Below are 14,511 nucleotides of genomic sequence, written 5' to 3' on the forward strand. Positions count from 1 at the left end.
GGGCCAGCCACAACACGCTGAGCGAGGTCGCGGCCACGCGCGAGGCGCAGAGAGACAAGACCTCGTCAATCTATCGCTCCTCGTCCAGCCCTCGGATCTCCGCGTTGTTGGACAACAAGGACAAGGTTGGGCTTTCAGCAAAGACGTTTCAGTGCAGGGCAGTTGAGCAGACTTGACCTCACAGGTTTAAGACTCCCTTTCACTTTAGGTTATCGATAACAAGTGTGGGTCTCTTTTCAGAGAGGAAAGTTGTTCTTGCAGCCCTGCCCTCATCCCTGCTCCGTTTGGAGGGGGCTGCCAGTGAGCAAGGGCTGCTGCTCTGACAGGGCCCGTTCCTCTGCACATACCCGCAGTGGAAATTCTCCTTCACTGTCATCTGTGTGGATTCCTCCTGTATCCATCAGCTCTATTTGTGAATCCCATCCCACATTTTCAGTAGCTGTAACTTGGCTGCCCGTGCCTCGATGCCCCATCCCTGGAAACATTCAAGGTCAGGTTGGATGCAGCTCTGAGCAACCTGATCGAGTTGAGGATGTCTCTGCTTGTTGCAGAGGGGGAAATTTGACCTTTAAAGGTCCCTTCCAACCCAAACTATTCTATAATTCCCTGATTTATAAGTTCTAATTCCAGGAGCTGCTTTTATTCACCAGCATGCTCTTCAGTAAATCATCTTCAGAACAAATGCTTTTATGCTGTGTTGCCCAAGAAAATGCCTGAAACGAGTTGCCCTTAGGAGAACGCTTTCTTAATTGAAGAAATCTGAACAGGAATTTGTCACTGAATGTGCAGTTGAAATACTACTTTTGCTTCACCAGGATAAGGACAACAAGAGCTATCTCGCCACAATAGCCCCCAGAAGACTCAGCAGTGCGAGCGATATAGAAGAAAAGGAAAACAGGTGAGAGTGAACCTACTGCTCGGCTGCAGTCCTGGTGACAGTTGGAGAAATACCTTTTTTCTGGGTTGGATGCAGCTCTGAGCAACCTGATCGAGTTGAGGATGTCTCTGCTTGTTGCAGAGGGGGAAATTTGACCTTTAAAGGTCCCTTCCAACCCAAACTATTCTATAATTCCCTGATTTATAAGTTCTAATTCCAGGAGCTGCTTTTATTCACCAGCATGCTCTTCAGTAAATCATCTTCAGAACAAATGCTTTTATGCTGTGTTGCCCAAGAAAATGCCTGAAACAAGTTGCCCTTAGGAGAACGCTTTCTTAATTGAAGAAATCTGAACAGGAATTTGTCACTGAATGTGCAGTTGAAATACTACTTTTGCTTCACCAGGATAAGGACAACAAGAGCTATCTCGCCACAATAGCCCCCAGAAGACTCAGCAGTGCGAGCGATATAGAAGAAAAGGAAAACAGGTGAGAGTGAACCTACTGCTCGGCTGCAGTCCTGGTGACAGTTGGAGAAATACCTTTTTTCTGTATTCACGTTTCATGTGTTTTCTCAGCAGTCCCAAGTATGTGGGAATTCACAACAGCTCTTGTGTGTGGAACTGTTTCCATTGCAGGGGTTGTTTTTATGGTGAATGTGTGTAGTTGCCCCTGGACAGAGCCACAGTATAAATGGGATGAATATGTCGTTTATCAGTTTGGAAAGGGCAGTGTCAGGAGGAAGGAGCCAGGCTCTGCTCTGGGATGTCCAATGCCAGGACAAGGGGCAATGGTCCCAAGCTGGAGCACAGGAGGTTCAAGCTGAACATGAGGACAAAGTTTGTGAGTGTGAGGGTGGCAGAGCATGGCCCAGGCTGCCCAGAGAGGTTGTGGAGTCTCCTTGTCTGGAGACACCCAAACCCCTGACGTGTTCCTGTGACTGCTCTGGTGATCCTGCTCTGGGGGGGTTGCACGGGGGGGAGCTTTCCAGGTCCCTTCCAACTCCTCATATTCTGTGGTTCTGAGTTAATCTACAAACAGTTTCTTCACAGTTTTTGCTAGAAGGAGTGAAATTTGAGCTTGGCCTCATTGCCCGCCACTTCCACAACTGTGGTAGAAAGGCACATGTGGAGAAGTCGTGAGCTGTAATTGTTGTGAGGAAATCCCAGCCCATGAGCACCCGAGAGTTTCAGCACAGTCCGAGAGTCGTTGCTGATCTTTTCCTGCTGGATCTCAGCGGTCACTGGGATCTGGAGCTCAGCAGATCATTTGTGTCTCAATGACTGATAAGCTTCAGCGGTTTTGGCAGTGGCTGGCGTTGAGTGGCACATCCAGCTGCTGCTGTGGAGCGGCCTTTGCTTGGTGCAGCAGATGGTGCTCGGATGTATTGTGTAATACAGGTTTTTCTCAATCGTCTTTCATTTCAAAACAGCTGAGTTTCACTTCATGGAACCCACAGGTGGCTGAAAGGGCACGGACAAGGCAATTGGAAAATGAGAATTAATTGCAGGCTGACAGGTGAATGTGTTTGTGTTGTGCCACAAGCTCGAGGTCCTGCCCAAGACCAGAAAGAATAGGACGTAGTGCCAGAGTGTGGATTGGGTGAAGGAGCCCTGGTTCAGATAACTGTGATCAGTAGGACTACTGGTCACTTACTGATAAACTGTCAAGCAGTTTAAGATATTGCCAAGTATTTTGTTTGTTGTTTTCTGCTCTAAGTATAGCAAAGGAGCTGCTTTGCTGTCATTGCCTGGATACCTCAGAGAATAAAAACTTCCCCTGCAGTTGCAATCTGTGCCCACTTAAGCAAAGCTGTTTGATACAAGACAGCAGAGAGAATATCAGATGGTATTATTTACTATGTTAAATTACTTTTATGGAGAATCTAAATCTCAGTTGAGAGTTTTCTGACTCTTGTTCCTCTTTATGCAAAACCTGGCATCCTCTGGTGGTGTTTAAGTGACACCAGTGAGCTGGCAGTTGTGAGTCGTGTCACTTGTGCACAGCGATGCACCTGGGTGTCAGGGAAGGATTTGCTTTGTGGAACTGTCAGTGTTTGCAGACTCCAGGCGTGTTTCTAAGCAAACCTTGTGCTCTCCCCTGCGTTAGAGAATCGGCCGTGAACCTGGTGCGCAGCGGCTCGTACACCCGGCAGCCGTGGAGGGATGAATCGAAGGGAAACGAAGCTCCCCATTCTGGTGCACCCACTACCTACGTGTCCACCTACTTGAAAAGGTACGTCCGGTTCTGCCTTGCCTGGATACCCAGCAGTCACTTCTACCTTTCACATCCCTCCCAAATCTGCTTGCTGCTTCCTGCATCAGCATAACTGGCCTTGGGACCCTCTTCTGCTGAGAGCAAGAGAGAAAAATAACAGTTTGCTGACATTTGTCACGCTCAGTAGTGTTTTTCAAGGCCATCATTTCTGTTGATTTGTATATTGCTGAACTGAATTTAAATGCTCTTGGTCACATAATTCAAGTGCAAAGTGTTTTCTCAGTTTTATGCTAGCGTTATGGTTAGACAATAAAACAAAAATTGATCATAAAATGAGACTGAAGTAATTACAGTCTGAAAGCGTTGTTCAGATAGCTATTGACAGGTAAGTTGTAGCTTATCTCTGATCTTGGTTTATATTAGTCCATGTTTATGGCATCATTACCAGAAAAGTGGCAGTGTTCTTGTGCATGGCTTACAGCACTTGTAAGCAGTGAGACCAATGTCTCCAGCCGCTTTCCTGTGGCAGTAAGGCAGCAGTTTCTGCACAGGGGATGTGAAATTGTAGCTGCTGATCGCTGGTAAATTAGCCAGGCAGAATCAGGAAAGCAGCCCTGTGCGTAACAACTTTAGTTGGCAGCACCTTTTACCCCTTTGGAAGGCAGAGGCTCAGTTTCCTTCAAGTACAGGTAATGGCTGTGTCTCGGTGAGGGGAGTGAATGCCCTGCTCTGTTAAGGCAAATCAAACTTTACTGAGTGGGCGTCTCGGTTGTGAGAGGGAGGATCAGCCCTTTGTGCCAGTGCAGTGCCATCTCCCCCCTTTGTTTTAGCTCATACTGGAAACCATCAAAACCACACATGCATACACCTCACACTGCAGAGCCATTTCATCTGTGCTTAACGAAACAGGCAGAAACATTTCAAGGTTTTAGGTTATTTCACCAAATTCTAAACCCTGAACTAAATAACTGTCCTGAAGATGGAACAACTGCTTGTTGGAGAGGTGGATATTTTGTGGTTTATGCTGGTGGAGGTAAGCTGTGCTCGAGGCTGCGTCTGTCCAATTGCTGAGCACACGCAGACCCATTGCCACAAAAGGTGAAACGGCCGCTTGGAGCAGGAGCCTCCTGATCCGCTGACCCCTGCCAGCGGCTTCACGTCTGTCCAGGGACACGATGACAGCCCAGCCTCCATGGTGTGTCCCTCCCTAACGCCAGCCCGACAACCCGCAGCCCATTATGCTGTGAAACCGTTCCCTCTTGCTGCTGGCGGGCCTCGCTGTTCCCTGGTGCAGAGCCAGCCCCTGCATTGGCGTCACCAACGGGGCTGAGCGTTGAAATGTTCCAAACGTTGGCTGCTCGTCTCAGCTAATCCCGAACCAGCTTTAGCATTACAGTCACACTGTGGGCCCGGATTTCCGTGGTTAAGGAGGCTTTGGCTGGCGGTGGTATTTCTGTAACACCGATTTCTAGTCACAAAGGCTCAATTCTGGCCTTTCGTAGCAGTGTTACAGCTTTGCCAGGTAGGGCTAAAGTGTACTTTTAAAAAGGGATCAGGGGTTTTGCACTGTATGTGCAAACAGTAAAATCATGATCAATTTGACCTCTATCCCGTATGGTTTCCTATAAAAGAGCACAGAGAAATGAAATATCATCATATTGACCCTCTGATTTCTCCAGCCTTGCACCTCAGGCTCTAAGGTGAGGAAGGGAACCCAGTTCCCTGTTCAAGGTTGGGCTCTTTGGCATTTCCAAGTATTCACAAAACTGAGCACAACTCCAGAAGACAAAGCTTGTTCTGAGAGAGGAGGGGTTCAAGTGAACAGCACAGGACGTACTCGGTGTTAGTGAGAGGATTGTGCATTGAGGGCTCTGGAGAACAAGCCTGATGAGGAGCGGCTGAGGGAACTGGGCTTGTTTAGCCTGGAGAAGAGAAGGCTGAGGGGAGACCTCATCACCACCTCCAACTGCCTCAAGGGAGCTTGGAGAGAGGTGGGTGCTGGGCTCTTCTCCCAGGTGATGGGGGATAGAACAAGGGGAAACGGCACCAAGCTGTGCCAAGGGAGGTTCAGGTTAGAGATAAGGAGGAAGTTCTTTCCTGAGAGGGTCGTCAGAAGCTGGACCAGGCTGCCCAGGGAGGTGGTGGAGTCACCATCCCTGGATGTGTTTAAAGAGCGGGTAGACGAGGTACTTAAGGATATGGTTTAGGGGGTAGACAGGAGCAGTTGGACGTGATGATCTCAGAGGGCTTTTCCAACCGAGCCATTCTGTGATTCTGGTTTCCCCTTTACCTTCACAGTTAACTCATCTCCATACAGATACCTCGTTGTGTTCTGTAACTGCTTTGTATGACCCCAACAAAGAGTAACCAACAGCAAAAAGTCATCCTAAGATGTTGAAAATGGCTTTTCTTCTAAAAGGGGACACAGTAACTTGCAGCAATGTTGCAAATGTTCTTCAGCTCCGGTTTTGGCGAGTGTTAAAGCGCTCTCTGCAGTGGTAGTGACCGTCATCCATTCTGCTTTCTCTGTGGGTGCACCACTGGCCCAAAAATTCACACAACCCCTTTCTCCATTTTAGTGCATGTTGGCCTTCAGGCAGCCTGGTCACATCGCCTGCGTGCTAAAGGGTTTGGGGGAAAAAGGGCATTGAGTTGATTCTGCGTCCTGTGCGCCTCACAGGAAGGGATCGCGCACACCAGGATTAAATCACTTCTTCACACAGTTCGTTTCTCCTTCTTTTTACACATTTGCAGATACACCTCCTTGCTGGTTTTGGCCACATGAAAACATCACAGCGACTCAGCCCAGCAGTGCATGCGGCCCAGGTTCTGATCCTGCCAGGTTTTAGAGGACAAGTTGTGAAGTTTAGGATAACTTAGGGGCAGTCTTCATCTCCCACACTGCCCTCGCTGCCAGCAATCCTGAATTTAGGAGCCAGGGGTTATATTTAACCATTGTTCCTAATAGGAATTGTGGCCAGTTTCCATAGCAAGTCCTGATTGGATCCCTGCAATAGCCCATGGCAGTGTGTTCAAACAGAAGTTACGTGGTTTTTGGAACCCTTTTTTATTAGCGTATGTGGAAGCTTTTTAAGGTTTTGAATTCGATTTGCTTTAGCTGTTTTCAGAGGTATTCCCTGTTTGAAAGGTTACTTCCCATGTCATTGCTCATTCCCTGATGGTCAGGTTGTGGTGATGATGTTAGAGCAGGAGTAGCAGTGTATTAGTGCCTTTTTCATTTCTCATGTTGAATTCTTTAGCATAAATTCATAACTCAGCTTTCTGCAGATTCAGATGAACACCGCTAATTAACAAGACTCCCCAGCTAACCTTTTTCTTGCAATTTCCTGTCCCTGTTCGCGTTTGATGTGAATAAATGAGCCCTCCACAGGCTTGGCAATGCCACCCATGCAATGATGGGACGGGGAGGTGGGTTCCTGTAGAGCTGGCGATGCCGCGACTCCCTCCTTGTGAGCAGGGATGCGCAGTGCCCCAGCACCACACTTCAACCTGGGGTGCCTGCATGTGGGAGCTGGCACAACACCATCCCCATGCTCTGCTCCTCCACTCTTCCTCCTCCTTCCCATCCCAGGGGCCTGCTGCTGCTTCCTTCCCAGTCTCCCCTTTTCACCCATTACCGTCCTTCTGGCAGACAGCCCTCGTCAGGTCTTGCTTGACGTTCCCCCCGCGTCCTCCCTACCTCACCAGCTCCTTCTCTTTTTGCAGCCGCCCTTCGTGCCCCAACCTTGGGCTCTCCTGGGATGTTGCCACATCAACCCTGCTTCCCCCAGGGCTGCCACCACCTTTTCCCCTGCGGCTCCTCCTGTTCCTTGGCTCCACATCCATCACCTTCTCTGTACACCCATTGCTGCCACTCCACAGCCGCTTGCTCTGCACGCCCACACCAGCCAGGCTGAGCCCCCTGCCCTTGTCCTACCCCCAACCCATCTCCAGGGCTTTTCCCTGGTGCAGAGAGCCAAGGGAAGACCCTGGCTTCCAACAGGACGTCTTGTCCTGCTGCCCCTGCTCTCCAGAGGAAGCTTTGTTTAGAGTCACTACCTGGTGACAGTAACTTGCTTTTGTGCCTTTGGGACCTGGATATGGCAAGCAGCCACCAACTGCAGAGCCCAGATGTGAGGTTCCTGCCCATGAAGGCCTCCAGGAGGCCCCGGTCCCTCCTTTGGCTGCCCAGGGACCAGCTGCTGGTCCGGGCTGGCTGGGGGCCTTGGCTTGTAAAACTAATGTGTAAATGGGGTGCCTAAGTGGGTTGGACCGGATCCTCCTGTCCTTGGCTCTTGTCCTGCCCCTTTCAGGTTTTATTTTGGCCTCGGGCAGCTCCAACTCTTGCGCTGGTGTTGACTTGCATTTCCAGTGCCTTGTCCCTGGCGTTCCCATGAGCTGCAGCTCTTTGTCCCAGGCTGCTTTTCCAGCTTTTATCCCTGGTTCAACCAGATTTCTCCGTGCTCCGTATGCGCTGCCATGGGAGTCATTAGGAGAGGCAGCCTCGCACCTCCCTGGCCTTTGATCCTGCACACAGCCCAGTCTGACCAGTAGTAACCAGCAACACCAGTTGCTGGGAAGGCGTGGCAGGGTCCTGGATGATCCATGCGTGCTCTTTTGCACTGTGCCTGCAGCGAGCAACCTGCGTGCGGGGCACTGGCACAGAAAATAGGGAGGTTTTGCCAGAATCCATGGAGTCTGGTTTTAGAGGTGTACAACTTCTCCCATTTAGAATGGATTTTCTCTGAAAAAACAAAAGGGTCCATCCTCATCTGAGAGCCCTTCTCCTTTCCTCCTGTCTTTTCTCTGAAGTATAAGCACTTAAACGCTTACAACTTTCCAGCAATAATGGTTTTAAGACAAAATACATCTTTCCCCTTGCTCATTCTCGAGTATTTTTGGACTGTTTTGCTCGCTGTTTTCTGGAAATACAACATTTGTGCCAGTCATGCCTTAAAGAAAATTAAAGCTTGAACTGATCATCTTTGCCAAAGCTTTAAGCCGCTGAAAACCTGTTCTTAAAGCTGGAGATCCCAGGCATCCTTGGGGACCCTGCCTCCATCCCTCTCTCCTCCGCTGCTTCAAGCACCCTCATCCTTGCTCGTTGTTTCCACCTCTCCCGGTGCTCAGGGGTGCTCTGTGTGCGCCACGGTCGGGTTTTTCCTTCCCTGATCTCCACCGATTCCCCTCCACGCCCTTGTTCTCTCGCTGGGCTTAGCTCCGAGGGTGCTGCCGGCGCTGCAGCCGCCCCGGTGGGCTCTGATCTCCTCCATCCTGCTGAGCTGCGACCCCTGTTCCCTTCCCAGCCGCCAGCCCAGCTGCGGTGCTGTTGTGTTCAGTATTGACTGTGCTCTGAAGGACGTGATTTTGTGATGTTTTACAGTGCTTCATTTGGTAGAAGTAGTGACCTCAGCAGCCCCTACATTGCAGCCAGTCGCAATACATCTCTGGCTACCTCGCCCACTGCCTTTGGCTCATCCGCCTCGCTGGGCGCCCCGTGGCAACCTGTCTCTTCCTGCCCCACACCTCTCGGTGCGAACACTGCTGCCTCAGCCCACCAATATACCAGGTAACAGCTGCAGAACATCAGCTTTTGGGTTGGAAGTTCTGGCTTCTGGAGCGGATTGGAAATGTGCTCCCACGCGGGGAGCGCTGATCGGAAACCCCGGCGCGGTTGGACGGGTTCAGGAGCGCGTGTGACCAGCAGGCAGCCACAGCCCCTGTGTGGCCGTAGCTCTTCACTCGCCGCAGTGGTCGGTGGTGCCCTCTGCCACCCTGTCAGACTCGAGGTGTTGCTCAGGCTGCTTTGGGCGTTCAGCGTGCGAGCTCTTGAGTCCATTCCTTCTGCTTACCCATCAGGTACATCTCCTAATCGTTTTTGCTACAAACAGGGATGTGAAGACCGTGAATTCTTCCTGCTTGTTCTTCTACAAGTTTTTCCAAATTCATTTTAATTGTGTGCTGTTCTCTACAAAAAGCCGAGTCTAGAGCCAGGAGAAGGAGCTGTCGATGCTGATGTCTCTCAGCAGTTGGGTTCACTTTGCTTTGCTTCCCATTATGTCTCCTCTATTTCAGAGCCCCTTTCAGGCACCAAACTGATTCTGCCGTAGAGAAAAATACAGAGGGCATCTCTGCTAGCACCCCCCTAGGTGTAATCACAAATCGTGCTGTACTCGGCTCTGCTAACGGTATTGCCAATGCCGGTGCCGCCTCAACCGCAGGAAAGGACTGCTCAGCTGAGGAAGCCAGGGAGCGCAGAAGGTCAGTGAGCAGGGGGCGCGGGTCCTCCTCCTCTTAGGTCTCACGTGGTGGTGACGACGGGGGCGTACGAACGGGTTACAGGGTGCTGTGTAGATTTACAGGGTGCTGCGTAGTTACAGGGTGCTGTGTACAGTTACAGGGTGCTGTGTAGTTATGGGGTGCTGTGTAGTTATGGGGTGCTGTGTAGTTACAGGGTGCTGTGAAGAGTTACGGGGTGCTGTGTAGTTACAGGGTGCTGTGTAGTTACAGAGTGCTGTGTAGAGTTACAGAGTGCTGTGTAGTTATGGGGTGCTGTGTACAGTTACAGGGTGCTGTGTAGTTATGGGGTGCTGCGTAGTTACAGGGTGCTGTGTAGAGTTATGGGGTGCTGTGTAGTTACAGGGTGCTGTGTAGTTACGGGGTGCTGTGTAGTTATGGGGTGCTGTGTAGTTACGGGGTGCTGTGTAGTTACAGGGTGCTGTGTAGTTATGGGGTGCTGTGTAGTTACAGGGTGCTGTGTAGTTATGGGGTGCTGTGTTGTTACAGGGTGCTGTGTAGTTACGGGGTGCTGCCCTGGCTCCGTCTTAGAGTTGTGAACTGAGTCATTGCTGTATTGTGGGGTAAATTGAGTTCCATCATTTTCTGTTTGACTTTCCAGTAGTCGTCTCAGCTGCTGATCTCAGTCCCTGTGGTGTGAGGCAGACAGCCCATCGCTGTTTGCAGTAGCGTCTGTAACACCAATCCCATCTGAAAAAGAGCGCTGGACTGAGACACGTTCAGATAAAATCCATTTCTCTGGTCCTGCCTGGTTTACGTATGCCCCAATGGAGACATCTTTGCTGCTGGATTCCCTCTGTAGCTTATGGGGGGAAACAAACGTTCCTGGAGCATGAAATGTGGGATGCAGGGGATGGCCTGCACCCCAGCAGTGTGCGTTGCTTTTAATTGACCACAAATGAAGACTTAGCACAGGAGAAGTCTGCCAAGTGCAGCCAAGGCTGTCCCAGCAGCGGTGGTATTTTGAATTGCTCTGACTGTAGTTGCTGGTGTCCCTCTCTTCTCATGTGGTGTTATTTTAAGGCTGGGGAAATACAAACCTGGAGTAGCCAGTGCTCTTTTCAAAGGAGATGTAAATTGTGCACTTAAGTACAGAACATCAAATGATCTGTAGTTATTCCTGAAAACAGATTAACTTTTGCAAAATCTCTCTTCTGATGGTGCAAAATCTCTCTTCTGATGGCATCAGTGAAAGCAAACGGTAATAACTGTTTGGAGTGTGTTCAGAGAAGAGCCACAAGGATGGTGAGGGCTCTGGAGAACAAGCCTCATGAGGAGCGGCTGAGGGAACTGGGCTTGTTCAGCCTGGAGAAGAGAAGGCTGAGGGGAGACCTCAGCACCACCTCCAACTGCCTCAAGGGAGGTTGTAGAGAGGTGGGTGCTGGTCTCTTCTCCCAGGTGATGGGGATAGAACAAGGGGAAACGGCACCAAGCTGTGCCAAGGGAGGTTCAGGTCAGAGATAAGGAGGAAGTTCTTTACTGAGAGGGTCGTCAGAAGCTGGCACAGGCTGCCCAGGGAGGTGGTGGAGTCACCATCCCTGGATGTGTTTAAAGAGCGGGTAGACGAGGTACTTAAGGATATGGTTTAGGGGGTAGACAGGAGCGGTTGGACGTGATGATCTCAGAGGGCTTTTCCAACCGAGCGATTCTGTGATTCTGTGAACCAAAACGCAGCAGTGAGCTGTGCATCCCTAACTCACAACCAGTTCCTGGAGTGCTTTCAGTAATGAGAGTCTTCCAAACTAAAACAGCAACTGCTTAAAACACAGACCTTCCTGAGCAGAGAGAGAGCTCTGCCATATTTGAAGTGGCCTGAAGCCAGAGGATGTGGAAAGCAAGAATGGGAATTACGGGCTCCCAAAGAGAAAGGTGGCAGAGCTCAGCAGCGCCGGGGCTCTGCAGCCAGGGACGGGACCTCTCCATGGAGGGGAACAGCGCCTGCCCCCGCCTTCCCTTTGCTTCAGCAGATCCAAGGGAGAAGGCGACCTGTGCCGTTTGGAAAACAGTCACACTTTATTGCTCTTTGGGCTTTTTTCCCTTTTTCTTTTCCAGAGCTAGCGCAGGGAGTGCTCTGACGGCGTCGCAGGCGTCGGGGATGAGCCGCGTTCGTCGTCTCTGTGCAGGCTGCGGTGGGAAACGGCTGCTGCAGCGTAGCTTTGTCAGAACGCTCACGTTTAATACTGGGGGTGCCTCTGTGCGCTCCCCATCGCTTTGCTGGGCGCCGCTTGGCTCGGTGTCGCTCGGCTGAACTGAGAGGAGCTGCCAGGAGACGCTGGCGGTGCACGGTGAGGCTGTGCACAAGTGGACAGAGCGGCCGTTGTGCTTTCCCTTCACACTTCAGACCGTTTCACAGCGGTATCTTTATTTTGGCAAGCCCCACATCGAGTTGCAGGGGCTTTAAATTCTTCCCCGGAGAAGTGGGCTCGCAAAACCCACCAGACTTTTGGCACCGTCTGCAGACGGGGAACCTGACTGCGATAGCCCTTGGAAATGCCCAGCAGAGCACCTATTAATATTACCACATTGACATGCATTGCCAGATCGGTTTCTATAAATAACGTAGGAGATCTGTTGAAGTCTCCTGCATTTTTAGTAGAGAACCATCCCCTGTGAATTATGTTAATGCAAAGAGAAACACCAGAACTTTCCTCCCACCTTTAATTGGTGATTTGAAACTGCTGATAGGAAAAAAGCACAGCACTGATGGAAACCTTGTTTATGAACATGTGTTTTAACGGCAGGATACAGCGACCGGGAGCTGCCTGCACGTTTTGAACTGGGAAACACAGGCCTAGAGGAACAGGAGAGGTCACCTAAATGGGGAAAGCTCCTTTTGGAAGGAGACCAATTCCAGTAAAATAAGATAAAACCCGAAAATGGCAAGCAGTTGTCAGGGAAGCGCTGTATGGATTTCAGTTCCCACCGGCAGCTGTTGCGGTAGCATTTGGTTTGCTTCAGTGTTTCCAAAGCCTCGGCTTTCTCTTAGCAACAAAAACACAAACAAGCTTATCAGCTAATATTAGATCCCAGGGACATCTCCTCACTTGTGCCCTTAAATTATCCGTGTGAAGCCTAAAGGTTAACGCAGAAGGGACTGCTGGGTCTGGAAGGAGCGAGGAGCCAAGTGCTCTGGGGGCTGGTTTGGGTCCGCTGGTGGCCACCAGGCCTTACCCTGTCCCGCCGTGGTGTTTCAGTGCGGGGTTTTACCTGCTGCTTGTTTGCTGGTTAAACTGGTCACTTCCAGCGCTGGAAATGGTGTGAATGGTGCCTCAGGGCTTTGCAAAGGGAGGGAGAGGAGCGCTCGGTTTGGGGGAACACAGAGCTCTGGCTGCTGGGACCAGCTGTAGGCATCGGTGCTGTGGCACAGCCAGGGGGGTGTGTATGTGTGTGTGTGTGTGTGTGTGTGTGTGTATGTCTGTGTGTGTGTGTGTGCATGTGTGTGTGCGTGTATGTGTGCGCGCATGTGTGTCCATTTCTATGAGTGTGTCGGTGTGCGCGTGTGTGTGTATGTGCGTGTGTATGTGTCTGTATGTGGGTGTCTGTGTGCACATGTCTGTATACATGTGTGTGTGTGTGCACGTGTGTGTGTATATGTGTGTGTGTGTGTGCACGTGTGTGTGTATGTGTGTCCGTGTGTGTATGTGTGTGTGTGTATGTCTGCACGTGTGTGTGTGTGTCTGTGTGTGTATGTGTGTGTGTATGTGTGTGTGTGTATGTCTGCGCGTGTGTGTGTGTGTCTGTGTGTGTATGTGTGTGTGTATGTGTGTGTGTGTGTGTGTATGTGTGTGTGTATGTCTGTGTATGTGTGTGTATGTCTGTCTGTGTGTGTATGTGTGTGTGTATGTGTGTGTGTATGTCTGTGTATGTGTGTGTCTGTCTGTGTGTGTGTGTGTGTGTGTGTGTCTGTGTGTGTATGTGTGTGTGTATGTCTGTGTATGTGTGTGTCTGTCTGTGTGTGTGTGTGTGTGTGTGTGTCTGTGTGTGTATGTGTGTGTGTATGTCTGTGTATGTGTGTGTCTGTCTGTGTGTGTGTGTGTGTGTGTGTGTCTGTGTGTGTATGTGTGTGTGTATGTCTGTGTATGTGTGTGTCTGTCTGTGTGTGTGTGTGTGTGTGTGTGTATGTCTGTGTGTATGTGTGTGTGTGTATGTGTGTGTGCACGCGCGTGTGTGTATGTGTGTGTATGTGTATGTCTGTGTGTGTGTGTATGTGTGTGTGTGTGTGTGTGTGCCCATCTGCGCGCTCAGCCCCTCTCCCACGGCTGCAGCCCTGCGGTTCGGGTGCTGTCAGGCTGGACATGCGCCCTCCTCCACAGTTGATATTTTTGCCAGGTCATTTCTTCCCCTTTTTCACGGGAATTTTGCAGCCGCTGGTGCACGCTGTGTTGGGCCGTTTCAGTGATCTCCTGCTGCTGTCAAATTGTCTCTCGTTGCAAATGCTGTTGTCCAGCTGAACTCAAAGCAGCGCAGGCTCTGCTATCAGTGAATCACAAGCACATGGACTCTGTGCCCACAGCATCTCACGTAAGCCCCGTTCCTCCTGGTGAAAACAACGTCCTTTTGGTTCCTGCTCGGTGCACGCAGGTGGTGGGGACTTGGGGTCCTGTTGGTTGCAGCCCATTGCTGGATCATCACCCACGTTCGCCCAGGGTGACAGCGGCCTCTAGTGCCACCAAAACCTCTGCAGGGTTCATCTGCGCCCTCGTCCGGGCAGGTTCAGCGCAGGGCTCCGTGCCCACGTCTCGGTGGGGTTCCCGGGGTCACACAGCTCCCTGGAGGCTGCTCAGAGCTGTGTCCCCTCTGCATGGGGGGTCTGCAGAGACCATGTGGAGCTGCAGTGGGGGTTGTGCCGCGGGACATCTGGTGCTGGGGGTGGTCTGAGTCCCGCTGGAGCTTCCATAGGAGGTGACAGCTTTGGTTCCCGTGACAGACCAAGGCCACCGTGCAGCCCCAGCCCATGGTTTGCCATCGCATGGGGCAGGACGAGCTTTACCCCAGAGCTTGTGAAAGGCAGAACACAAATCTGTGTTCTCAGTTGTGCAACTGGTTTAAAAGGACACTTCTGAATTGGAAATCTGGCTTGTTTTCCTAAAAATTAGGACTTCAATTTGTCCTTCCTCTTTC

The 14,511-nt window shown here is 50.9% G+C and overlaps 1 protein-coding gene across 1 annotated transcript in view; it reads left to right on the forward strand.

Annotated features, from left to right (window-relative positions):
- LOC104540392 (protein phosphatase 1 regulatory subunit 12B-like) overlaps positions 1 to 14,511 on the forward strand; it is a gene marked incomplete at both ends in the record, with an annotated part of 33,572 nt that overhangs the window by 3,167 nt on the left and 15,894 nt on the right. Inside the window, 5 exons of the mRNA XM_010184197.1 lie at positions 1 to 125; positions 816 to 898; positions 2,986 to 3,111; positions 8,477 to 8,662; positions 9,169 to 9,354. The exon at positions 1 to 125 is cut by the window's left edge and continues 1 nt beyond it. Coding sequence (XP_010182499.1) covers positions 1 to 125; positions 816 to 898; positions 2,986 to 3,111; positions 8,477 to 8,662; positions 9,169 to 9,354 — 706 coding nt within the window. The remainder of the gene's footprint in view (positions 126 to 815; positions 899 to 2,985; positions 3,112 to 8,476; positions 8,663 to 9,168; positions 9,355 to 14,511) is intronic.

This window comes from Mesitornis unicolor, unplaced genomic scaffold (assembly GCF_000695765.1).
Source record: "Mesitornis unicolor isolate BGI_N332 unplaced genomic scaffold, ASM69576v1 scaffold8485, whole genome shotgun sequence".
Lineage (NCBI taxonomy): Eukaryota > Metazoa > Chordata > Aves > Mesitornithiformes > Mesitornithidae > Mesitornis > Mesitornis unicolor.